This window comes from Mandrillus leucophaeus, unplaced genomic scaffold (assembly GCF_000951045.1).
Source record: "Mandrillus leucophaeus isolate KB7577 unplaced genomic scaffold, Mleu.le_1.0 Scaffold65, whole genome shotgun sequence".
Classification (NCBI taxonomy): Eukaryota; Metazoa; Chordata; class Mammalia; order Primates; family Cercopithecidae; genus Mandrillus; species Mandrillus leucophaeus.
The window spans coordinates 4,899,832-4,927,311 of NW_012107030.1; the positions used below are offsets into that span (position 1 = coordinate 4,899,832).

Below are 27,480 nucleotides of genomic sequence, written 5' to 3' on the forward strand. Positions count from 1 at the left end.
TTTCAACGTTATAAACACAGCTTTCATTTTAGCTCATTTTTCGAGGTCAGTACGCCTTGATGGGAGTCTATACCTGTTAGAAAAAAAAAAAAAAAGTTTTAAAAGTGTGTACAAACATCCTCAACTTCGAATGCACTAACATTTTCCTTTGAATTTGCAATTACATCAGAGTTATTGTATTACTTCAGAATTGGTTTTCCAAAGCTATTGTGTTTAGACCATACTAAATGCTGTAGAATTGGAGGGAATGATAAATTTTTGTGATGAAATGATTTGATGACATCTTCAGTGGCCTTTTCAGTATGACTGTTGAGCTTGAGTTAGATATATTTTAATTTAAAAAATCATAATATAAATTAACACTAGGATATTGTGTCTTAAATTGAAAAAAAAATGCTTTTAGAGGTGGGTATACTCACCCCTTCCATCAACTTAAAAGGACATTATATTAATGAAATTAGTGGGAGAAAAATACTGGTTGAACTTCTAAGAGTACTTTCCATTTCCAAAATAGTGTGGGTGTTTCGTTCAGTTATAACTGAATTTGTTTACTGTTTAAAAAACTTTTTTATAATGATATTTTTTATTGAAGTTTATGTTAATTCTTTACATTTTAAAACAACTATCTCTTGTTCTATACATTTCTGCTCTTAGCCTTCTCTTGATTGGAGTTTGTTTCATTTCAAATCAGGTCTTTACCTAAGATTTAATATATGTAGAGTAAAAGTGTAGACAGATCAGAAATACTAGGAAGGCAGGAGGAAAAATGGTACTATTTAATTGAGATGAAAATATTTTAGAAGGAGGGAAAAAGTTTTTTTTTTTTAAGTGTAAAGTTTAATATATATCAATGATTTGAATAATAAAATTATTTGATACCTAAAGAGTGGCATTCAGTTTCCTCCGAGGGATTCTTTATCAAATTGAAAGTGAAAAATGGATAATTACCAAATAATCTGTTTCAAATTGCCAATTTTGGGTGACAGTAAATATTTAACATATTTTGAATGTAAACTATTAAGTATATTGCACCTTCAAATTCCTCACTTCATTTATGGTACTTTAATATTCATGGATCATGTATTTCAGGCCTTCTCCGAAACATAAATTTTCCTAGTGAAAGTAGGCCCAAATGTGAACCCAAGGAGTCTGAGGATGAAATAACCTTTTACAGTTTCTTCTTCTTTTACTCCTAGTCCTGGGCAACATCACAGTTACAATACATTTGCTGTGAGCAATACTCTTATATTGTGGTCTCTCCTTACAGAAATTCTGTACTGGCTATTGTATAAAATTGATTAGAACTTAGGGGAAAAATGCTTTTAAATGTTATCAACAGGGTTTGTGATGTTTTTGCATTCAAAGTGATTTTCATATGTTATTAAACCCCTAACATTTTATTTGTGGATAAATGGGGACCATGTATTTGATGAGGTATCTTTATTGGTAATATTTCTAGTTTTTTAATATATTTAATAACTTCCTTTTCTAGCACAGCTGTACCTGTGGCCCAGTAAGAGACAGACTTGAGCCACTGGTATATTGCAAGAAAGGTATTTAATATTCTGCACATTGCTAAACCTTGTCAGCATATTCCCAAGTGCTTTTTAGAAAACTGTTTTCAGTGATGAGGACTACCAACTGACTTAGAAGTCCTATGAAACTGCTGAATGTGACACTTTTTACATTTTGATACTGAAGATGTATGTTTACAGTTTGTCTTCCAGTTGCGTCATGATAGGTAAAGAAGTATGACAACTAAAATTATTACTTTACTTATTTTCTTACCTTGAAAATAAATTTTTTTTTTTCTCTCTTCTCTTAAGGAATGGGGAAAAAGGCCTGAGCCAGGACCCTTTGAGTGGGCCTGGGAAGAGAACTTCTGTATCTCCTCCTTTAGAGGATGTCTGGGTTGGTTCTGGCATGAGATTTAAAGAAATAATACAATGTTTAGTAATAGAATGTTAAAATAATTGATGCTGTTACATAATATCCATTGATTTTTTACAAAAGAAGTAGGTGATGTTGACTTTTTTTTTTAAATGCTCATGAAGAGTAATAACTAGAGTCTCTAGAGTTAGCTATGACTCAAACATATGCAGATTTTAGGATGTGTGTGTGTCTCAGCGGTGCACCTGTGTCCTGGCCTCTGGCACCTTTACTGCCAATTTTGTCCCATTTCTGACCACACAGCACCAATTGCTTGGGAATAGTTCCCACATGTGTGCTGGTTTTTGAACATGGACCTGTGTCCACTAAAAATTGAACAGAGGCCATGTACAGTTTAAATCCAGTACTCCAGAGGTGAAAAAAAGTCAGCTAGTCCAGTAAGCTCCAAATGCTGTGTCTTCATTTTATCTTTCTGAAGACTGGAAAAACAAGTGCTATCTCCGAAATGATTCGTGAAGATCTCATTAAGACTTCCCTGTTACATCATTTTCAAAACAAAGCAACTAAAGTTATTTGTCATTGCTACATTTTCAATGAGTATGTTTGTAAAAGTTCTTTGTAGTTTTTTTCGGGGGGTGGGGAATGGACATTATAGTGTATTTACACGTTGTAATCAAATACTGATTTGCTTTATTCAGGTTTACACAGGTCTTTACAGTTCCCTACTAAAAAACAAGACAATATAAAACACACACACACACACACACACACACACACACAGAGTTGTAGCTTACTTGTAAGAGTATAGTTCTAGAAATAAAAATTGAATAAACATTTAATGCAAGGCAGACTGCCTTCCAGGAGCTTGTACTCTAGCAATACAAAATTTGCATTGTCTTTCTCTTCAGCTCTCATGTCTCCTGATTAAATACAGTGTCCTGCAGTGTGTGCCAGCCATGTGGTTAACCTTATTAACGTATGCGGTTCATCAAATAAGAAAGAGCTTCTATTTTCCTGCAGATGTTATTCATCAACTTTAGATTTTTTTCCTTACTGACTTTAATCTGACATTGGGAAGTTACATATCATTCCTTGTGCCTCAATTTCCTCATCTATGAAATAAAGATGTTAAAGTAGATGATTCATTGGTCTTACTTCTAAAATTCTATGATTTTCCACTACCTCACTGCCTTCCATTTTGGGGGTAATGATTTTTTTTTAAACTCATATTTGCTTTGTTACATACATGCTCGTTTTTGTTTGCATATTTTTGGTACATATTTTTGCAAAGTATATTCACCTACATTCTATAAAACCTGAGATACTACAGAGTATTTCTGAGATACTGTTCATCAGATGTGTTTCTCTCCCTATTGAAAATGGCTCTGTTTGCCAAAACTTGGAGGTAACTGGGTGTATAATCTACTTCATTTCCAGGCTTTTTGAGTGCTCAATTGTATGTTATTTAAGGTTGCCTATTTCACAGAGTTTATTGCTGTCATTTCTTATTTCTAGCCCCTGTTTCTTCAGATTTTACCATTTGCCTTACATAAGGAATTTTCTCAGTTTAAGGTCTCAAGCTAATGCCATTTAAAAATATTGATATTCTAAGAAATGGCTAGTGTTGATGCAACTATATCTGAATTGATTGAATTGCTCCAATTTAGTTAATCAAGAAAATGTTTTTCTTCGGTGTTACTTGCTAAGATGTAGCTGGTATTTATATCATGTGCCAGTTCTCTGTTCTTCCTGGAAGACCTGTGAACCAGTGTTTCAACTTGATATACAGTAAATGTAATCTTCTCCTGGCATATCCACTTGGTAACAATGAGAGAAAGAACTAATGTAAAATTAGATCAGAGTTCCTTTGTAGCTAAGAAAATTTGTTACACTCGGTTAGAGCTATATTTAAATAATAACCTGTGTACAGGAATGGATATTATGCCTCATCGCTAAGTTATATGAAAACATTGTAGAAACTCTTTCAGGCTTGATTTTGTAGTTTTTTTGGCTGTTTTCCCATAGAATGACCACTTGTGACGTGGACAACTGGAGAATTTCTCATGGATAAAAATACTATAAAACCAAAATATTGCTTCTTGTACATCATTTAAATATAGATAGTGCCATACATTGAAGTGACTAAAATATAAGATTTGGCTTCATTTACAAAATAATTTTTATTTGGTGTTGTCACAGTAGCAATAGTAAAATGAAGCAAATAGATTCAAAAGAAAGCATTTTAGGTTTCTTTTTCCTTTTGAAAATTTCACAAGATTTATTTTTTGTCACTTCTTGCATTTTACTTATTTTGCATATTCAGGAATAGGCTTTGATCCATTTTATATCAATCTAAGTGACATTATATGCTGTTTTAATGATTAGCAAGCTGTATATAGTGATCTCCAATGTTAACAAAATTCTTTGGCTACTTTTACATAAGTAATATTTTGGGATAGGGCCAAGTATTTATTATTGTATTAAAATGTCATCAGTATTCATTTTATAATGCTCAAAAATAATTTGTATTGGTGAATTCTTTCAAAGTCTGCCTCAGTATCTTTTAATGTTAAAAAAAATGTCCTTAGGCCATGAGCAACACTTAGTCTCATATGGAAAACTTTTAGCATTGATAAGAATTTTTGATGATGAGTGATTTTCAAATCAGAAAAGATTAAAAACATTTTCAAACTTGCTAAAGACCTCTTCATTTCTTCAGTATATGTTACATCACAGAGGCAATGATCAGTTTTTTAAACTAAACAATGGGTAAAGCCGGAAATACTGTGGCTGACAGATTCTTGTTCAGGGCTTAGGCTGCCTTGATGTATAGTTACTTTACCTAAAAGGCTATTTGTATGTAACAGAACTCAGTATCCTCTCTTCATTATGTATTACAGCCCATTTTTATTTTCTTCTCTTTAAGGTGGTTTAGATTAGAATCCAAACAAGGAAAACGAATCAAAAACAGGGGTGAGATAAAGGTCAATATTCAGTTTATGAGGAACAATATGACCGCAAGTATGTTTGACTTATCAATGAAGGACAAAACCAGATCTCCTTTTGCAAAGTTAAAAGATAAGATGAAGGGTAGAAAAAATGATGGAACATTTTCTGATACGTCTTCTGCAATCATTCCGAGTACTCACATGCCTGATGCCAATAGTGAATTTTCAAGTGGTGAAATACAGATGAAATCCAAACCAAAAAAGCCTTTTCTTTTGGGTCCTCAGCGACTTTCGTCAGCGCATTCAATGTCTGATTTATCTGGGTCCCATATGTCTTCTGAGAAACTGAAGGCTGGCACCATAGGTCAAGCACATCTTCTTGGACACCAGTTAGATTCCTTTGGAACAGTTCCAGAAAGTGGTAAGTGCCACATTCTTGTGTCCTCATTGGTCTGAACTACCCTTTTAATTTTTAAAGTTTAATTCCTAAATTTAGTAAATAATAACAGTTGCTTTGTAGTATTTTCCAAATTTTGTCATTCATCAAATATTGAGTACCTACTATTCCTCAAATTGGTAAGTTCCTTGAAGGCAGAGCTTGTCTGCATTTATATTTATATTATTAGATAATAAAATGAGTGCCAGTTTCCTATTATGGCCTGGCTGCCTGTTTTACTGCTGTTTCTACCATCTCAAAACCCTGAGCATAAATGAATGTTCATTTCATCATAAAGTCCCTAGAAGAAAACTTTTATGTTCAGAAGTAAGAAAGTAAATTTAATGCTAATGAAAAAGTCTGAGAATTTTTAGCATTATCATGCCAACCAGAACCTCTAGTTTTGACATCATAGTTTATATGATTGTGAGCTGAATACATTACTAATGGTCTAGCAATATGCTAATTGTTATTAGCCTCGATGCTTCAGACTGCTACACCTTAGCATTTTAAGATTGTTTTCCTTGATTTTTTGAAGGTTAATACGTTTAAGTAGCTAATTGCTCTCATTCTAAAAGCAGCAGAATGCACACAGAATGTGTCAAATAGTGTGATGTAATGTGTCACTGATTATGTACTAACTACAAAATTGTTTGTAGGAAGTCTCAAATCTCCACACAGAAGAACATTAAGCTTTGATACTTCTAAAATGAACCAACCTGACAGCATTGTGGATGAAGGTGAATTGTGTTTCGGAAGACAAAATGACCCGTTTACAAATGTGACTGCTTCATTACCCCAAAAATTTGCAACACTGCCAAGGAAGAAAAATCCATTTGAAGAAAGCAGTGAAACATGGGACAGCAGCATGAATTTATTTTCAAAACCAATTGAAATAAGAAAAGAAAATAAAAGAGAGAAAAGGGAGAAAGTTAGCCTGTTTGAAAGAGTGACTGGAAAAAAAGATAGCAGAAGATCTGATAAACTTAACAATGGGGGATCTGATAGCCCTTGTGACTTGAAATCACCTAATGCATTTAGTGAAAATCGCCACGACTATTTTGATTATGAGTCAACCAATCCATTTACAGCAAAATTCAGGGCTTCAAATATAATGCCATCTTCAAGGTAAGCTTAATATGGGGGAAGTTCTACTATTTGGGAAAATCTTGTGCTTGAAAGTATCAAGTATTTCTTTTAAATACTAGAATATTTTCAAGCCATTTTATTTTATTTGAAAAACATTTTTATTTCTATAATTATAGAGCCAGGCAATGTAGCATATATTTTTGGAACTGAACTTTTTTATCTGAAGAAGATAAAAGACTCTTATTCTCTATCCTGGTCTGCTTCCACTTATGTGAGCCAGAAACTCACCAAAACTTAGAGAGAAAAACAACGTGGCTTGTGATGAGACATGGCAAGAGTGAATTGCCAGTGGGTGTTAGTTCAAGCCAGAAATTTCAGTGATATGCTTCTAGGGATTTGTTCATGGGCTATCTGGAAAGGACCAACAGCAGCCCATGTGCTATTCTTTAAGAAATACCAGCTTCAGTATTAATGGCTTTCCTAATAGATGTTAATTATCTTTATTAAATGGCTATTTAGAAGTGGTTTTTATTTGAGAATGCTTGTTATTGGAATTCAGTGACCCTCATGGGTTTTGTAGGTACACCCAAGGGATCTATATGATGATTTGTAGTCAGAAATAATCACTCATGAGAAAGATTGGATTTTCCAGTTTTGAGTTTTCAGTTATATATATAATGGTGCTTTTCTTATTCCTTAGTATATCTAAATTTATATCTATCTATCTAAATTTAAATCTATATATAAATTTATATCTCTATATATAGATATGAATGTAGATATGCTAAGGAATAAATTTAAATATGGTTATGGATTTTACAGAAGTAAATGATGAAATAGCTGATTAAGGAAACCTCAAGCAAAGAAAAGGTAAATTTATTCCCATCTTGAGTGTAGTTGGCCCCGCATATTTGCAGGTTCTGCATTTTTGGATTCTATCAACCATGAATTGAAAATATTAAAAAAAAAAATAAGAAATAACAATATAGTAATTAAAAAATAATGCAGATTTAAAAAACAGTACAGTGTAACAACTATTTACATAGATTTACATTGTATTAGGTATTATAAGTAATCTAGAGATAATTTAAAATATATGGGAGTTGGTGTATATGTGCAAATACTGTATGTACCAGTTTGTATAGGGGACTTGAATATCCCTGGATTTTGGTATCCTCGGAGTGCTGGAACCAATCTCTCTCAGATACTGAGAGATGACTGTAATTATCTTGGAAGAGCATGCTAGAGTGTTTACCACGTAATAGAAGATTTTCTTCAAGACAATAATAGAGAGTGTACAGACCTGAATGGGAATACTGGCTTAGAAGTGCTATGACCTCCATAAAACTCAGTGTCTCCATCTTTGAAACAAGGAAAATAATCCCACTTGATAGGATTCAGTGAGGATAAATGATATTGTATGTAAAGTACATAATACAAAGCCAGGCCCCAAATAGGGAATCTATAAATGGTGACTACAATTATGTTTGATATGTTGTCATGTTATATTTTACTAAAAAACAGTGCTTGGTTTTGTCCCACTAGAAACAGCATATAGAGTATTAACAATCAATCACACTTTTAGGCTGTGCCCTCTCACCTCTCTTATGTATCTTCCATGATATTTTAACAACTTGCATTTAAAGTTTTCAAAGTGAAGTGTACTTTTTTGTTTTCTTTTACCTATAAATGGATATTTGCTGTGGTTTAAAAGAGTATTCAGTTCTGTTTATAGACCATACTCCAGAAAAATAACATTTTTATTATATGATATCAATATGTTATTGAGTTTATAGTTTTGATATGCCATTCAAAAATATTTTGGTATTTTACATACTGTACTTCACATATTACATTACATCTTATATGGGTAAATAGAAATATATTTGCTTCTTTCCCCCTTTACTAAACTTTTTTTACAGAAGGTTGTTGGAAACAACTGTCCGAGATAACTTGGATATTGGATAATTTAGCTAATTTTAGAGTCAAAGAAAAGCAAGAAAATGGGAAATGGTAGGAAAATAATGTTTTTACATTATGGGTGCATATGAAAAAAAAAAAAAGCTTATTGAGTATTCTTAAATCTTTAATTGCCCTATATTTGAGCTATTTATGTGGGCTCTTACGGGTTTTAAAAATGCATGTGGCATTTTGACACATCTCGGCTTTGTTTTCAGTTACTTTATTAGAGCTGTTTTATGATGTATAAAATGATTGCAAATATGTAAAAAAAAATAGTTGTTTTTCACATTATGACTTTCTCTTCTTCATATTTATGAGATACCAGATATGAGGACAGAACATTTGTAGATTCCTAGGAAGTTATTCTTTTTGCATCACAAACCATCCGTGTGGTAAATGTAAAACATTTGCAGTAAAGGGGTGGTTCTGGTTAATCTTATAAGAAAGAAGAATTGAATATAAATAGACCCAAGAAGAGTGTGCAGTTCACACTTTTGGCAAGCAGCTTTATCTTGAGTGGAATTTGGGAGGATATGGCCCAGGTAGCGTTGTCTTTATGTAACAGTATATTTCTATTTTTCCTCCCAGTATCAACCCTCAGCTATCTGGGACATTTTAAATTTCACACATTAACATCCTAACCAAATGCACTTTTGGAGCTAGGGACTCACATCAGTAAGACACGTGCTGTGAATTTTTTTCAGGAGTGCTCAATAGACTTATTTACAGTTTCCTGGACTCTTGTGGCCAGTGTTTGTGAGAATGTTGAACAAGGTTAAGGGTAAAATACGTAGCTATGGAACTGCAGTTTCTTCTTGGTGAGTGAACTGGCTCACTTGTGATTGCAGGTACCTAGGAACCATATTGTTACCCTCTGGTTGAATAATGTATATGATTAAAACTGGAAAATTTTCTTTATGCCCCAAATTTTAAAATGTACCGAGGCACACTTTTTTTAGAAGTTAGACTTTTTATTCCTTAGTGTTAAGTAAAATCCACCTGAAGAAAGCACTTTGGAAACCACAAAAAATACCACATTTTGATTCTGTCCTTGGAATAGGTCCCATAGTTTTACATAAAACTGATAGAGGAAATTAGGCATTATCTTGGGTTACTTCAGCAAAGAGCAGGGCTCTTTGAAACACTTTTCCCCAAAGTTACTAATTTGCAGTCTCTTACATGCCCCTATTTCTTTGAAGCGTTTCCTGTTCTTGTAGGGAGGAGTAGTTGTTCCCTCTGCTGCAGCATTTTCTTACGTAAGTCTTGTCTTCTGTGGGAATGGCATTGTTCACTAATAGCTTAGTCTCACTTTTCTTACCCACTACCGTGAAGAGGTTGAGAGCAGGGTCTGCATTTCATTCCTCTTTTTGCCCTTAGTCTCCAGTGTGATGCTTGGTAGGTAGTATTAGATATTTTGAATAAACACAAACAGTATAGCAGACCAGTTTCTTAATGCACACAGTATAGCATACCGGTTTCCTAATGCACACAGTATAGCAGAACAGTTTCCTGAAATGCCACTCTCATTCCGTTAGCCTGCTACTTTCAGCCTGGCTGGCCTGGGCTGTGAAGATCTTTCTAATAGACTGAAAACAGATGCATAAAGCCAGATGTATGCGTTTTTGTGTACAACTAAACATTGTTAAAAATCTGAAGTTTTAAAGGATTACTGAAATTTAATATGCAATCTAAATAGCACATGTCTGGAGTCTATTAAGAACTGTGTATTAGGGTAGGTTGTCAGCTGTAATAACCACAGGTATCAGTGGCTTATCACAGCAGAAGTTTATTGCTCACTCTTGTCACAAAGCAGTTCACTGGGATGGTGATAGGAAAAGTGAGTGCTTTGCTCTGTGCGTTCATCTGGCTCTGCACAATCTCTCAGGAAGCAGGCTTCTTTCTTCTTGTGATGCCACCATTTAACACATGGCCTCCTAGATCCTTGCAGCAGGGGAGGAGAGAAAGGATCAAAGGAGGGTCATTTCTGTGTGCTAGGCCTAGTGCAGTATGCGTTACTTCCACATACGTCCCATTGGCCAGAGCTCACCCATGCCCCAACCTCACTGCGACCTGTGACGAACTGTGACTTAGCTGTATACCTAGAAGGAAGCTGAATTGGGTTTAGTGAGCTTACAATATTGTGTGTACCACTGATGCCAAATCAGCTTGCTACTAAGAAGTCGGGATGCTGTCCAACACTGGCATGCTGCAAAACTCCTACGACACATATACAGTAAGTAGAGTTGGAATTCTTGTAATCTTCAGGAGAATGTTTTCTCAGTTTATTATTGGTACTAAGTTGTTTGTATGTTAAAATTGCTGCTAGTCTTGCTTTTTAATTGTAAGTCACAGGTTGTTTAGCATCATCAGTAACAACTAATTTTTTTCATGATTTATCAAATAAATTGTCAACTAATTTATCATGTGGTTTATCCCACAATTTGCGAAGTAATCCTTTTTTTATCAGCAGTATATCATTTGCCAAAAATAAATATGCCTGAATGTTTGCTATACTATTTTAAATTTGTTCACAACAAATTATCTTCTAATATATTATAAATAATATAACAAATAATAAATGATAAATAATGTTATCACCAGGCTATTTTTTCACTTAAAAGTAGAAAAGATGGGTGTGTGTCTTCACCAACCAAATTTGTTCATTTCTTTTCTTTTCTTTTTTTTTTTTTAGCTAGGAGATAGCAAATTCTGGCTTATTTAAGAGTTCATGGAAGAGATGTATACCACTTTCAGGTCTGGCCCATGGAATGTCCTCTTAACACTATCCTCCATTTTGCCTCTTCCTCCAATATCCTGGACCAGGGATTGGCAAACTAAGCTTGAAGGCCAAATCTGGCTTGCTACCAGTTTTTGTAAAATTTTGTTCGAGCACAGCCACTTTATGGTCATTATTGTGTACAGCGGTAGCATTGAATAGTTATGACAGAGACCATATGGCCCACAAAGCTAAAAATATTTATTGTTTGGGCTTTGCAGAAATACTTTGCTGACCCCTGCAGTAGCTGAATGGAGAGGATCTTTGAGATGGGCAGAGCTGTAAGTCGGAGCAACCTGGGTCTCTGCATGCAAGTGGAAGGCTCACCTGACCAGGAATAGCCAAGTGGCCCTTGTCCAAATGATAAATTCACAGGATATAAGTTACTGAGATTTATATATGTATTTATTACAGCACTTAGCATTATTTATCCTACTGAGGAGGGCACATGAGCTATGGTACCTTTTGTTGTGTTTAAGAAAACCCTAGTCAAAAAAGTTTTAAGAACCACTGGTTTGCAACACCAAATCCAAACTCCTCTGTCTAACTTTCTAAGGCTTATTGTATTTTAGGCCTTTCTTAACCTTTCAAGTTTTCTTTTAGTATTCCTCACCAACCTGTTCTAGGTAAGTTAATTTCCTTACTGCATGTCTCTACACTGAGGTCCTTGTAAGCGACGCTGTCTTCATTCCCGGGCTCAATTGTGGGGTGCACTCTCAGCTTATCTCTGAGTGTTCTTTTTTGAGTAACAACCTCATGTTTCCCTTTGGATTTCTGCTGATATAGAAGAAGTAATTACTATACAATGTTTATTGTGCCTAGGTCTTATATTAAGCTGTGTAAGCGTCTTAACAGTTGTGCAGAATCTTCTTTCTTGGGTGAACCACAGCACCTAGATTTGTGCATGACCTCAGTGCTGATCATCAAGGGCTCCTGGAGATTTTTTTTTTTAAGCTACCATTTGTTGGGCCTCCCCTCTGACTGAATTAGAATCTTGAGTGAGTAGGCCCTGAAATGAAAATCAGCATTTTAATAACTGCCCATTGACTATCAGGTTTAAAAATTGCTGATCTATATTATATCACCTACAGTGGTGCCCCTAATCTATGGGGATACATTCCAAGACCTCCAGTGGATTCCTGAAACCAGGCACAGTTCCGAACCCTGTATATCCTATGTTTCCTTTTCTATACATGTATACCTGTGATAAAGTTTAATTCATAAATTAGGCACAGTAAGAGAGTAACAATAATAATGAAATAGAACAATTACAACAATATACCAGCATCACTCCTCTTGCACATTGGGGCCATTATTAAGTAAAACAAGGGCTACTCAAACACAAGCACTGTAATACTGCAATAGTCCACCTGATAGACAAGATGGCTACTAAGTAACTAATGGGCAGACAGTGTAAACAGTGTGGATACACTAAACAAAGGGACTGAACAAAGGGATGATTCACATCCCAGGCAGGACAGAATCGGATGGCCTACCACTTCATTAGGCTATTCAGAAGGACATGCAATTTAAAATTAGGAATTATTTCTGGAATTTTCCATTTAATATTTTTGGACCATGGTGGGTAACTGAAACTATGGAAAGCAAAACCACGGATAAGGGGGTGGGACTACTTTATTTCCTAAGCTTTCAGTAAGTATTCTTTGTGAATGGAGATCAGGAATTGTGCTGGCAAATGCATACTTATAAATTAGACAACTTAGTCACAATAGCTTTGCTTGCAGGTCCCTAAGGTAGAGGGTACAGTAAGGAAGTTAGCTTGGCTAAAACAGAGATGTGGTGGAAAGGAGTAAAAGATATGGTTGAATAGGTTAAACACACACACACACCCTAAATTATAGTGAACATTGAAGACCAGGCAGAAAAGTCTATTAAATATTTATGGCATCTATGGATAAATTGTTTCTCAGGATTGAGGTAAAACCTGAGAGTCAATAGTGATGAATGACACTTAAAAATATGCTTCTATTTGTATGCTACCCATGGTAAATTGAGGAGAAATTTCACGATGTGTATTCTTTGAAGAAGGTGTAAGTTCCTTGAAAAAGTTCAGGATCACAGAAGTCCATCTACTGAAGGGAATTCTGCCTGAGAGAATAAGATTTTCTCTCTGTTTGAGAGAAAATTGCTTATGTATGTCTTGTTCTGAAATTTTTTTTAAAAACAATGTAAGCCTACTACTCTGTGTGATGAGTTTCTGTTTGATGTTAGAGGGGCAGCTGTTCTGAGAGTAATAATTTAATGGGAGATATTTTTACCAGAGAATTTTGTTTGGGGACCGTCCTTCTATTTGTGACTCATACAGATGCTTTCACTCCATTATTTTCTGCTCTACTATAATAGTTGTGAATGCCATGTAGCAAATTCTTAGCTACTCTGGGATAACTAAATGGTATGTTCTATAATATTATTTTAGTATTAATTGCTTTTACAAAAGCATGTATTTCCATTTTTAATGTTTGGTGGAAGAGCCTGCCTACTTTTTAGCAGATGATCTCATGCCAAATAGTTATTTTTTAGGATGGTACAGAAATAGTATCTAAGATCCAGACTTGTAATGTTTTAGTGATTTTTCATGGCAGTGTGCCTTTCACTTTTGAGGTCAGGTCTACCTGATTCTCCCCCCTCTTCCTTCTTTCCTTCCTTAATGAGTCAATTCCTGTCTGTGCTTGTGTCATACCTTCCTTAGGAGGTACAAAAAATTGGTTACCTAGAATGTGTATTTAAATGTGTTTCTAATTTTCACAAATCACCATAAGCTTGTAAGCATGTGGCCATTTATATGAAATTGTATAACATGTTCATTAAAAGTCAAAGACTGTTTACTGTAGAATTTACATTTTGATTTTTAAAAAGTATAGTAAATAAATGATCCTAAAGAAAGAGCCTTTTTTTTCCTGAATGAGTTTAAAGTTCAGTCGTTGGCATCATAAACCTTAATATGCAAAGGATTAGTTTTAATAGCAGTATTTGCTTTTTGCTCATATTTGTCTAATATTAAAGATAATTTGCTTATTATTCATGGTAGGCTATAAATCTTTTACACACCTGAAAATTTGTGTCTTCATTTGTGAGACAGATGACAAAAACTTTTGAGATGATTTTTAGACCCATTAATCCATTAGTGCCCAGAGATTTACAGAATGTGTCCAATGAAACAATGACTATGAACACGAAATATGCAATGTGATTAGTTCCCTTAACACTAACTAGAACTTTTATGTTTAACTCCCCAGATACTACTTGAAACTTTTTTACCCTTTGTCATCCTAATACTCATTATAATAGCTCTCATTAATTGGTGCATCTCCCAGTGGGTTAATTTGCAGATACCAGCCATGCCATCCTTGTGCTAACTCACTAATGCAAATTGATATTTATAGTCTTCAAAATTGAAAACAAAAAAAGCTCTGTAACAAAAAAGACAAACTTTGCTGGGTTTTTTTTTGTTTTTTTGTTTTTCCTTTAAGAGAGAGATTGAGATATAGCAAGATTCTGAGAGAAAAGAAAACAGGCCAAAAAAATTCACAAAAACTACTGTAGGCTAATAAACTGATGTGAAAATTTCTCAATTTACAGCACTTGACAGGTGCTAAAAGAAAAGCATCTTTAATTTTAATGTGTTGTTAGGACCTCTTTAGAGAGACTGTACAAGTTATTAACAAGGTCTTCTGAGACAGGAGACGGGTAATTAACAAGACCTATGGAGATATAGTTTAGGTAATTAACGAGCTCTTAGGCACTGGACACAGGATAACACATAGCGAGTCCAATAGTTAAAGAGAACACGTTGTTATGATATGATCAGATATAAGATACAGCATGTAAGCCCTCTTGAGGTTTCTGATAGGAAAGTATTCAGATTGTATTCCAGTGACCCCAGTGCACTGATTTGTGTAAATCAGTATGTAAGGTTTTTGGTTTAACTTTTAAGGTAGCATTTGAGAGAATTATTTTTAATTGTTGTTACATGTAGATTAATACTCTTTGCTAATTGCCATTAATGAACGTGTGTATTTTGAGAAAAATGCATTGGAAACACATCAGTTGTATGATTCTAAATTGTCTTAAACATTTATTTACAGTTTATTTTTTACCTGTGGCCTGCTGGTTAAAATTGCCTATTGCAAATTAACCTTGCTTTCCTTGTCTCCTTTAAAACAGTCAGGATCTAGGCCAGCGAGGAGACGTGGCCCTGGCACCAGTTTGGTTTTTACATGTTATGTCCAGGTTCCTCCAGTCATGCCCCTATGCTACCTTCAAGTCTGAGATTTTATATTCCCAGCTTCAAATATTTGGTCCAGTTATTTCCTGTGTAAATTTGAAATTGCTGAAGTGCGAATCTTGAGTTTTGGCTCAGAAAATTCCCACGTTCAGCAAACATTTATTAAGAACATGTTATACTCTAAAGGTTAAGAATATAAAGAAGGCCCTTGCGAGGCCCCTGATTCGTTCAGTTACCTGCTGTCTCAGTGGTGCTACTGTAGCCCATCAGGATGATTTTTTCCTGAATTTCAGCTCTGCAAATCAAATGATATTTTCATTATTATTTTTGGCATATTTGCTATATATAAGGAAATCATATTGTTGAGATATAAATCCTGCTCTGTGTGCTTGTAGAAAAAAGTGTGTAAATATTAGGGCTGAATTTCATATTAAGGGTTGGACATTGTATAGACACTGGGGAACCATGAAAATGTTGATTTGTAATATGATTGAATTACTGTCTTTTATCATGAAGTAGCTGTTGAGGACAGAGGATGGGAAAGGGAAGAAGGACTTGAGACAGGGAAACTAGTTAGGAAGTTACTATAATTGTTTTAGTGAGAGTTGACGGAGGAAGTTTGACAGTGAGGAGGGAAAAGAAGGGAACATCTTTGAGAAATATTTACCCATTATGGGACTTACCCATTCTGCTTTTGGGTAGGGGACAATATGGGAACTGGTAAGGGAGAAGAGACAATAAAAACTATTCCAATGATATGCCTTCAGCTGGTGTCTTAAGTTTAATGAAATGCAGCATTTAAAAATCCATTTAATTTAGTACAACAATGTCAGGTCTATAGTCTTTGAATCAAACTTGGGATTGTAGTCTTGATAGAAAGGTTTGAATTTTTTCTTTTGTTTTTTTAAATGAGGTGCTATATTGTTTATTTTGGATTTTTTTTTTTTTTTTTTAAGAGACTAGGAATTAGGTATTTGAATTGTTTGAGACTAGCAAGTTAGCATGAAAACAGTAGCAGCTTTTGAAAGTTCGTTTTTCAACACTGAAACACTTTGGCTTCTTTGAACACAAGAGTGGAAATTTCAGTAACTGGTTGTGAATGTATGCATTTAAAGTGTTTCTTTCACCTTAGCCTTGAAATTACTAAATATATTTCTCTCCAGTGGTTTTGGCTTGACCAAAGGGTTGTCTCCATTGGACACTTTTTGTTAGTTTCTCGCTAAAAGGGTAACTCCTGTTTCTTACATAATTAGCCCTCACTTCTGTGGACACTACTTTTCCAGGCTTCTATGCTTAGAACATTTCCAGTTGGGCCACTATGATGATGTCATCTGTGATTACTTTTTTCCTGTGACAGTAATGCTTTAACTTTTGAAATACAGGTAGCATTCCTGTATATTTAATTTATGGTGGTACTGTTATCTTGTAGCAGAGGTGTTTTAAATAGCTGCTGGTGATACAAATTAATTATGAAGTGATTTTTCTTACATGCATGTAACTGGTTTCTAAGACTATTAGGGTCCAGACATTTGACATTTGTCTCTTTGAACTTATATTTTAAGGATTAATTCTTGCTCTTTGATATGATGTATTAAATATATTGCTATGTAATAAATACTTATAATATTAAAATGTTATTATTATATATTTAATATACACCAAATAAAATGTCTTTATGTATTTTATATATTTAAGCTTAGAAATCTTGTATAAAAGTACTGATACCACTTTAAAAGCAATTAGGTGAATCAGCTTGGCCTTCTTAGAGTATACCTTAATTCAAATTGCTATTAAGAAAAACATGTTTAACAAATGTTGTGTGTAAAGCTCTGCTAGGGTTGGGGAGGTATGGGGGATGACAGTCCTAGCCACACCAGTTATGGAGAGGGATGTGTAAGAAATAACCTATAATCAAAGCAGAATAAACTGTGTTAAACAGAAGTACATGGAGTTTACTGTGGAAAGGTGGACGAAAGAGCAGTTCAGTCTACTGGAAATTGGGAAGTGCTTCTTCAAAGGGGAGAACTTTGGGCTTGATCTTGACCATGGAACATCATTTTGTAAGTTGGGGCATGAGTAGATAGACAACTCTGTTTTAGTAAATGGCAGTAAAGCTCTTTTTGAAAATTATTAGATAAGTTTTGAAGGGATAATTTATAAAAAGTGACTAAATACTATTATATCGTTAGCTATTTATTAACAGCTTAGTAATTTTACCATTTCTTTTCTAGTTGGAGTCATGGAGCTATATTCTATGTCATTCCCTGACTGGTAGGTTCCTGAGGAAGTATGTTTGCTACTTTAGGCTACCAAGGAGCCAATTAGTGAGTGTGCTGCAGCAGCTCTGCATTAAGGATAATGAACTCTTTGTTACGGAGCCCGGTATGGGAATGGGGGTGTTCCAGTTAATCACATATTTTATTTACTAGAGGTTTACAATGCATTTGTTTTGTAGAGACTTTTTATCTTCAAAGAAATTAAATGCTCCAAATAATTAAAAATGAAAATCATACTGAACATAATTTAATCTTTGACTCAGAAAGTACATTTGATTCACTTCTTTCAGTGAAAGGCTTTACAGTACAACATGAAAACACTGAAATACTAATAATAGGATATTCTGAAGGCAGTATAGGATAAGTATTAAGAGTTCAGATTTAGGTGTCAGGTCTGCGTTTGAGTCTCTCTTAGCCGTGTGGCCTTACTTAACCTTTCTATACCCTCATTTTTCCAGCTGTAAAATGGAGATAATAACCTTGGTGTAGGACAGATTAAATAATGTCTTGTACAAAAAGTACTGTGGGTAGTGTTTGACACACGGTGCATCCAGAAGCGATGGCCCTTGCTGTGATCTTAATATACAGCATCTACAGAATACTTAACAATCGCTTTAAATAAATTAGGTGGAATTTTTTTCCAAGTAATAATATCTTCTCATTTAAAAAAAAAAAAACTTAAGTAAAAGTAGAATTTAGAAGCCTCTGGTTTTCACCAACTGATAAAGGACATACATTTGGCAGGAAGCAATAAACTTGATAGTTTTTCAAGTATCTTTTAAGACATATGTTCAGCAATAATCTTTGATGAGATAAAACTAAAACCACATTGAAATTAAGTAAAAGTTTTCTCTGTATTAAGTAGAAAATTTATAAGGCAAAGCTATTATAGTAAATATTGATATAAATAAAGTCTTATGTTCAGAAATTCTTTCATAGCACTAATAAGGATATCGCAGGGTAGATACCTAAGCTGTGGCTTTCCATTAAGGCATGGTGACAATTTCCTAAACTCAGATGGCTGAGCTCAAATTAGATTGTTAAAGAAGGCAGTTCAGACTGTGATAGTAGGAAAGATAAAGGCTGCTTATTGAAAACTCCTCAGAATATTTCAGTGCCCTTTGGGAAAAGGGCAGTTGCCTTAGGAAATTCACATAGGCACTAGTGTCTCTCTTCCAACGAAGATTTGGAGGTTGGCTCTTTTATTTCTATGTCAGTGCAGGTGCCCTCTTTTCTGTTTTTCATCAGGAGTATAAGATTCTACTCTAGTAGCCTCTGAATTCAAGGTTCTTTAATATGTCAGAAATAATATTTGTTGTATTTTTAATGTTTTGTCATCCTGGTTTTAAAAAATACATCTTCACTTAACAGAAAAAAAAATACATAACCAAAATTTGACTGTTAAATATTGTTAGACTGTCATCACATCATTTTATGGAATAATATCTCTTGTACTTACAGAGATGGGTAAGATCTTATAATGTCAACTCTTTGTGTCTCCCATCTTTACACTACCAGACAGTATATATTAGGGTGACATTCTAAGATTCAGATGTTTATTTTTGAATTTGATATAAGGGATGGAAATTTTTTCTCTTTCTTGATTATATGTATTATTGCTGTTCTTTCTCTGTGAGGATTATGTTGATACTCTGATACAAAGGATGCACAAAGCAAAGTCTCTGTCTTTAAAAGTATACGCAGGTCGATATAGAATGTGTAATTAATTGTCCTAGTTGTAAATAACTGTCCTGGGTGGTACAGTTGGTAAGTGCTGATAGAGATAAAAATTACAGATTAGGTGGGTAAGGTTAGGCAGTCTAGGCATTACAGAAAAGGTAGAACTAAGAGTCTCGAAGGATGGATCTGTGAAGACAGAGGGGAAAAGATAAATGAGAAAAGGTAGAGAGGTAAAAATGAATGTGTGAAGTGGTTCTCAGGGACCCAGCCTGCCTAAAACAATTAAAGGTTGGAAGTGGTAGTGGAGATGTGACCTTATTAGTATGAATTTAGCATACCAGAATGAAGAATTTGCATCTGATGCTATAGAATGTATGAAGAGTTTTCCATATATGACTGATGTGATGAAAATACTTTTTTAGGAAAACTCAGAGAACAGTGCCATTGCTGTTACATACGTAATAATGCCGGAATCGGAAGAGGTGCACATGAACTCAGAAAAACTGCATTTCCAAGTGTGATTTTAGATTCTGAACAAAAAGTTTTTGTAGTGAAATATTTTTATGATATAACTTACAGAAATGGGACAATAGTGAAATTATTGTGGCATAAGAAATTTGCAGATATTAATGTGTATTAGAGGTACACTCTTTAAATCAGTGGGTACCTGTTTTAATTGTTCTTTGAATAGTTTCTTTTTTTCTTCATGCAGAAACATTTTTAAAAGCTGACTGAAAGTTGTATAGTATAATGTACAATTTATAATAAGATCATTGTATTCAGCTGTTGGGGGATGGCCCGGAAATTGTGTTTTACACAAAACAATATATTCTTTTCTGGCAAAAATTTTATAATTTAATAGCCCCACTGAAACAAACTCTTGACTGCCAAGAATGTTTTATGGCTTCTCAACTTGGGTTGCAGAGTGGTGGAAATCCCCCAGTCACACCAGCAGTTGCTTCTAGGAAGCAAGTGTAGGAGCCTGTGGCTTGCGTCACCCACCTGGGGGACCCCTGGAAGTCTGGCTGCCTTGATGTCCCTCCTTGAAGGCTCTGCAGAGATGGCTGGGGCTAGGAACGTGGGTGCTTGCTGGCCAGGGGCTTCGTTGCAGGCTGTTCTTAAACACCTGAGGCCTTCATGGTAACCAGAGGATACCATGACTTCTCCAGAACATAGCTTTGTCATAGGCCCACACAGAGCCAGCTTGGGGTGCTTTTGACCAGGGTGTTGTGGGTCTTCTGGCTTTTTTCACCTGGTTCACAGGGACCCAGGGATGCCTTGCTTGCACCCTCATGGAAGAGTCACATCTCTCCAGATTATCCTTATACTCTCTCCTTGCAGGAAAAGCTTGATCAAGGCTACCGGGTCTGTCTTGATAACGTAGACTGGCAGAGTCTGTTCTGGGTTTAGCTTGCGAGTGCCTTGCTCTCATCACTCCTGCCCCCTGTTTGGCTGCTAAAATGAACAGGACTTGATTACACACGCGCACACACACACACACGATGATAACTAATGGATACGTAGCAGGTGGCGGGCAAGGGTCTACTCAGGGTAACAGGCCAAACACAACACAGTTTCCGAAAGTGATACATTTCCTAAAGATCTAGGGAGAAAATATTCATTTTATATCAAGAGACACATGATTATGTTAGTAAAATGCAAAACTTCATCTGAGTTTTTAACTTGAGATGTCAAATTTTATGCTTGTTGTTGGATTTATTCTTATGTATTAGGGATACTAAAAAAAAAAAAAAATGGTGAGAAGCTTAGTTTTAAAGGAATGGAGAACTTTTGGAATCCATAGGCCTTATGTTGAAATTTGTGGGTTGTTTGACTGTCTTTGAAATAATTATTTCTATTCTTTTTTTTTTTTTTTTTTTTTTGAGGCAGAGTCTCACTCTGTTGCCTAGGCTGGAGTGCAGTGGCGTAATCTCAGCTCACTGCAGCCTCCGTCTCCCAGGTTCAGGCAGTCCTCCTGCCTAAACTTCCCGAGTAGCTGGGATTATAGGCACATGCCACCACATCCAGCTAAGTTTTGTATTTTTTAGTAGAGACAGGGTTTCACCATGTTGGCCAGGCTGGTCTCGAACTCTTGACCTCAAGTGATCCACCTGCCTCCTCCCAGAGTGCTGAAATTGCAGGCCTAAACCACTATTTCTGTTCTTTACCAGGAGAAATGTGTACGTTAGACTTGATTGACTATTATATCCTTGACAAACCAAGCCTTAATTTCATAGACGTCTTTAAATCCTCAAGTTCTAGGAGTTTCACCAACAACATATTCATCATTATTCATTATGGAAAAGCAGCTAGGTCTGAATTTGCTGTCCATGATCTTTGGTGTCACTGACCACAATTTTTAACTCTCTTGCCTCTGAGAGCTCATAAAAGATACCCCATGAGAATATTAATAAGTAAATTACTGTTAATCCCCATAGACATTTATGTATTAGGTTCTGTTTTGTCATCCAGGTTTTGGTGTACATGCCCAGTCCCAGGAGACAGAATGTAGTCCTTTCATCTATAATATCATTAATTTGATTTGGTACTGAGTTTTTTGCTTTTTTCTAAAAAGAAAGAAAAAATATTTAGTTTTGTCTTGCCTCTTAAGCCTTATTTGCATGTATAATAAACATAATTGGAATGTGCTAAAGATTCCAGTGAAATCTCTCTAGTGGAATCTCTTTGGGCACTTCATTTTTTCAGAGCTTTGGAAAGAGGATTATTAAAGAACATTAAAAAAAAAAAAAAACCCTTCAACATGTAACCTCTGTGGAATAAATGTTTCCAGGATTTACCAGAAAAATCTCTAATTAATCTGTATTGTGTCAGATACCTATCCTGGTAGACCTAGTTGGCATACTGGATAAACTGGCTGATTGAATTGATTCTATTGGTAGTCCACCAATTTGAAAATGTGCTTTAATTCCTATTGACTTAAATATGAGAATAATCCTTTCTATCTTAAAAAGAACTGAAAAACACTCCACTAATGTATCATCAGGTATAGATATAAATAATCTTTCTTATTCAGGAACATTATTTCTTCCACTCTTTGGGGACTTGGGATCTTGTTGGTGGAACTTATATTGCCCTACCATTGATTTACTCAGTCAACTCACCCCAGTTTTTACACATTTTTGTTAAGTACTGGTTGTTAATGTATTCAGCATACTTTTGTTAGGAATCTTTCATGCTGGCGCTGTGTCAGATGCTAGGAATGAAAAGAGGAATGAGATATGGTTCCTTCCTTTAAGTGGCTTGCAGTAGAAAGGGAGGGGATCCAGGGGTAAGATAGATACACAGAAGCAAACTTTTGTACCATGTATTTGAAAAGCACTTTGTCAGACAAAACATTTTCATACTCATTTCTTTTAACCCTCTTTTAATTCTGTGAAATAGATGGTAGCATTTCTGTTTCACAGTGAAGTAGATTGTTCCTCGGCATTAGGGGGTGGGCAATAAGTCTGGAAAGGTAAATTGGATAAAATCCAATGAGCTTTGAAAGCCAGACTGAGAAATTTTGTCATTATTCAGGAAGAGCTTGAAGGTCAAAAGTTTTGTGACAGATGAATAATGACGTTAGACTTGAGCTTGAGAACGCCATCGTCAGTATGAATAGGCTGGATTGGACAAGGAGGAATGGGCAGAGACTGAAGAGGCTGTTGCAGTAGTCTCAACAGGAGGCAATTTGGTCTTATGGTCAGAAAGGTAGCAATAAAAATGAGCAGGGAGTAAACGATGAGAGTTCTGTGGCAGAGGCTGAATGGTGAGAACATGGCAGTTTATTTGTGAGGCATGTAAGCCGAAGACTGGAGTGAAGGGTGTCTCTGAGGCTTCACCTTGGGTGCCCAGGAGATTGGTGGTATGAGACGGAAGAGAACCAGACAGAACTGTTCTAAAAGATATGGTGATTGGCCTTTCAGGGACAGGTAGGATATTCAATCCAAGATTTTGATCAGACATTTGTAAACATGATATTATAAAGGGTAAAGAGATTGGTGGGTGAAAAGATTTACTAGTCCTCTATCCATATAGGGATGGTAGTTAGTGGTGAGAGAATATGAAATCACCAAGGTGGAGTAGAAAAGGCCTGAAAACAACCTTAGGAAATATCCAGTTTTCCCCACCTAAAGATGAAGAGGAAGATAACAAAGAAAAGGAGTGATTGGAAATATAGAAGAAAAGTTAGGCTACCAGATAGCAAGAAGAGTGAGTCTCAAAAAGAAGGAGCAGCCATTTGGTATCACATGGAGTTGAGAGGTTAAAGAGTGAGGTGATTTTAGTGAAAATGGTTTGTTGGTGGCCTTCGTCAAAGAAGCAGTGAGTATTGGTGGTGTGAGTTGTTTCAGATTAAAGAATATGAATGAGTCAAGGTAACAAAGTCAGCAAGGGCTACTTGGTAGGGTTTAGAGATTGGCAAAATAAAAATGGTAGAATGTCCAAGAGATAATGGACTGTCAGCGAGTCCTGGTGAGAGAGGTGAGTAAATACAGGTGGATTAGGAGACAACTGGGATGATAGTGGGAATACACCAGCAGGTCTCTAGGAGAGAGGGGGTGTCAGAGGTGAAACTGATCAGATGGGATTCTGATTGTATGAGATTTTATGGTATAAGATTTTATTGATTACTGTTCCTTTGGAAATGTTTGGAGAAATTCAGTTTGTGAAAATGTGTTATAAATTGTAAGACAATATGTAAATATGAGGTGGTATTATTCAAATCCAAGTCACTTGAAGTAATTATACCATTTTACATACTGCAGGAGCAATGAATCTTTAAAAATGCAATCCTAAATGGAAAATAATTTTGAACACAAGTACTCTAGCTCTGTGAATATGAAAAGCATATTGTTAAATGAAGGCTAGGAGTTTGTGTGTGTTGGAGGGGGCGGGGAGGGGAGGCTAGCAGTGAATTATTTACAAAGTAAGAAGAGGCTATGCATATTTTGAAAAGAAAAAAATGTTAAAATAAGTAGTTGTGGAGCATAAGTCAGAAATTGAAGGGAACAGGGAAGTATAGGTAATTCATATGAGTAATTATTTTTCTTTGGTTCTTTCTTTTCTAAGAGAGAAGTAGAACAAACCTTTGTCCTTAATTATTTTAAATTATTAAGTGAATGGTTTATGGCATTTATTTTGTATTCATGTATCAGTTAAGAATCCTAATAGGAAACAAATGACACACTCAAAACAAATATCTGAGGAAAGTTCAGTGGAGAAGGTGTCGGCAGGGTTAAGGACATCAAGAAGGAATGGTACAGCACCAGGGACCAGCACTACATGCTTAGCTGCAGCTGTGGCTGTAGGTAGAGATGCTATTGCAGCCCAGCAGGGAGGGAGGGGGGCAGTGGTGGGATGGGGCTGGGGGAAGGGGAGTAAATACCCTGCCTCCTATGCTTTCAGTGCTCCAACCTCTTGGAGGTGCCTCCCAGTGGCAGAACCTAATAAGCCAGTGGGCAAGCCCAGGTGATACACTCTCCAGAGGTCAGTGTCCTGGCGTGCAGGGAGGGGCAGAGTGGAGCAGGAGGGGCAAACAAAAAATCAGGAGCACAGTTATTTCCAAACCTGTTGCATTTCAGCCATTATTCTGTCTCTTTTAGACTAAATCTAAGACTTTTCTGAATCATTATTTCTGATTGGAAGAAGCCTCATGAAATTGTACGGGGCTCCTCGAAACCAGCCAGCAGTGAGCTCACAGTAGAACTGACAGTTTAGAGCAGCTCTGTGGAAGAAGTAGAGCTTATGCCTAGAGAGCTTGGACTGTGGGGTGGGGCTGCCTTTCTTGTGTCCTAACTCGGCCACTTACTAACTATGTTACCTTGGATAAGCGCCTTACCATCTCTGTGCCCATTTCCTCATCGGTAAATGAAGATAAATAGAGCACTCGCATCATAGGATTGTTACAAGGATTAAGTGAGTTAACATGCAAAGTGCCCAGAAAGGTACTATAGTTAAAGTCTAATAAATACAGTTGCTTTTAGGATGTTATTCTATGCTTTGTTATTGATGAAATACACGGGGTGTTTCTCTTTTCCTCCTTTTAGACTCACTGAAGATTTTTGTTACATTTGTCACAGTTCTCAGGATATACCTTTGTCATGAAAGTGAAGCCCCAAGTCTGTAGAGCCCACTCGGTTAAACAAGATAGTAGGACACACTCCTTTAAAAATAATTAATGTCACTTCTTCTGTGATAGTTTGAAGTTATACTTATTTCCCATACACAATAAGGAGTTGACTGGCGTTTGAGAAAGTTACTCCTGTCCTGCCCCTTCCCTCTTCCTCCTCTTCCCTCCTCCCAGCCAGGTGGCACACCTCCTGGATTTCACATTTAATTTGAATTCACTTCTTAAATACAAAATGAGTCAATGTGTAGACCAAAATGGACTTTGCTTTATAATTCCAGCAGTAACGGGGTTTGGAAAGAGCTATTGTGGAAGGTGTAATAGTACTCTAAAATACTCTAAAAATACTTACTTTTAAATGCCCATCAAAGGCTTGTTTTTATGTGACTTCTCATTGAAAGATTTAAAATCCTAGAACGAGGAATTTACAGTTTGCATTGTCTTGTAAAAGCACTGTTAACCAGTTTTAATAGATCTTTGTTCTTATGTAGGTTTTTTTTTTTTTTAATCTTTGCAAGCACTGTACACTTTTTACTCTGAATAGTTTCTCCTCCTTAGGTATTCTTCAAAAGAAGATATATGTTTAAGAAAGAGAAACAAACCAACCAAAAAAACCCACTTTGATCACTGCCAAATGCCATAGTGATTACTGCGGTGATCAGGTTTTTTACTGTAATGATTGGGTTATTTTCTGGCTGATATATAGAAGATTAGTCCATAGCACAAATTAAAGGACAGTTTCAAGTCCTCACTGATTTACTTCTTATCTCTTTACTTAATTATTTTAACTTTGACGTAAATTAACAAGTGATATTGTAGAAGAGATACTAGTGATTCCTAGAAATATTTGAAAATATTTCAAATTTTAGAATTAGAGTTTACTAGGGAAAATTATTTAATATTTGGAAATATCACAAAGTAAAACTATTGATGCTTTTGCGTAAAAACTTCAGAATGTTAAGGTAAATCATTTTATTTAAAATAACTTTTAAAATACTAATTTAAAATGTTTAAATTCTGTAGTTTCATTTTACAAAGACTCCTTTTTAAATGTGAATGTGTCTAGGTTTGTTTTGCACCTGATTAAAAACACCATTTTCCTTAACCTGTCAGCAGCTCGGCTGAGCAGTCAGACTGAATTATTCGATATCTTGTCTGACATGAGGACGGCAGTCCAAAGAGAAAGATATCACAAATTGGTGCCACACTTCGATAAATAGAGACATTTTATTTTTCACCAAGCTAATTCAATCCAGTTCAGTTAACTCTTTCTTCCCCCTTAAGGACAGATCAAAAAAGGCAGCCATGAATGACTGTGTTCGTCAAGTGTTTGACATGTCAGTGTGTGATATAAAGCAGACCACAAGGGAGGGGTTCTGCCTTTAGACTTCAGACAATACCCGGTACAAGAGCCTCTCACTCAGATCTGCACTGTAGGGAGCTGGAGAGAGTGGCTCAGATCACTCAGGTAGAATGAGAAGTAGCCGGGCTTGCCGCACTGCAAACCCTTCCCCTTAGAGTTGTGACTTTTTCAACATTCTTAGGAATTCTCAGGCATTTTTGAGCAGCCATTGAGTTACATTTTAGTTTTATAAACTCTGGTTGGCTACTACATATCATTAGTTTTGTGATTTTCATAAAATCTTTGTCCTAAATGTTGTTCCTTGAAAACCCTTATTGCAATAAATATAATACCGGCATTTCTGTTTCTTGGTTCACTGATTTCTTCCTGAGACATATACTGAAATTTATATAGTCATAATACTGTTCAATCTCAAGGATGCAGTGGGATGGATTATGCCACCAAATATAAAATGTTAAAATATTTACAAGAAAAGATTAACATTGTCCAAAGATTACCTCCTGCTCTACAGATTGGGCCTGAGGAACACGTCATCAGAACCTTTATGGGCTCCTGCTGACCCTGCTGCCTCGCTGCCAGTCTACTCCGTGTCCTGCAGCGACGCTACTGTCTGGCAGCCCCAGGCCACGCCATATGTTTGCAGAGCCCTCCTTGTCTAGCCTGCCAAACATATCCTTCATGTCATTT

General features: G+C 35.7%; 1 protein-coding gene and 1 long non-coding RNA gene across 3 annotated transcripts in view; one reads left to right on the top strand and one right to left on the bottom strand.

The window, feature by feature from the left end:
• Positions 1–27,455, bottom strand: LOC105554571. Its single transcript, XR_001008347.1, has 3 exons — positions 27,291–27,455; positions 5,040–5,236; positions 1–73 (listed from the first exon to the last, which is right to left on the bottom strand). It is a non-coding gene; the product is annotated as an uncharacterized LOC105554571 (long non-coding RNA).
• RAB11FIP2 (RAB11 family interacting protein 2 (class I)) overlaps positions 1–27,480 on the top strand; it is a 41,244-nt gene that overhangs the window by 1,128 nt on the left and 12,636 nt on the right. The window contains exons 2-4 of one of the 2 annotated variants that reach the window (XM_012001110.1): positions 4,817–5,259; positions 5,934–6,402; positions 11,323–11,382. In XM_012001110.1, coding sequence (XP_011856500.1) covers positions 4,817–5,259; positions 5,934–6,402; positions 11,323–11,382 — 972 coding nt within the window. The remainder of the gene's footprint in view (positions 1–4,816; positions 5,260–5,933; positions 6,403–11,322; positions 11,383–27,480) is intronic. The other variant, XM_012001111.1, reaches the window with a different exon arrangement.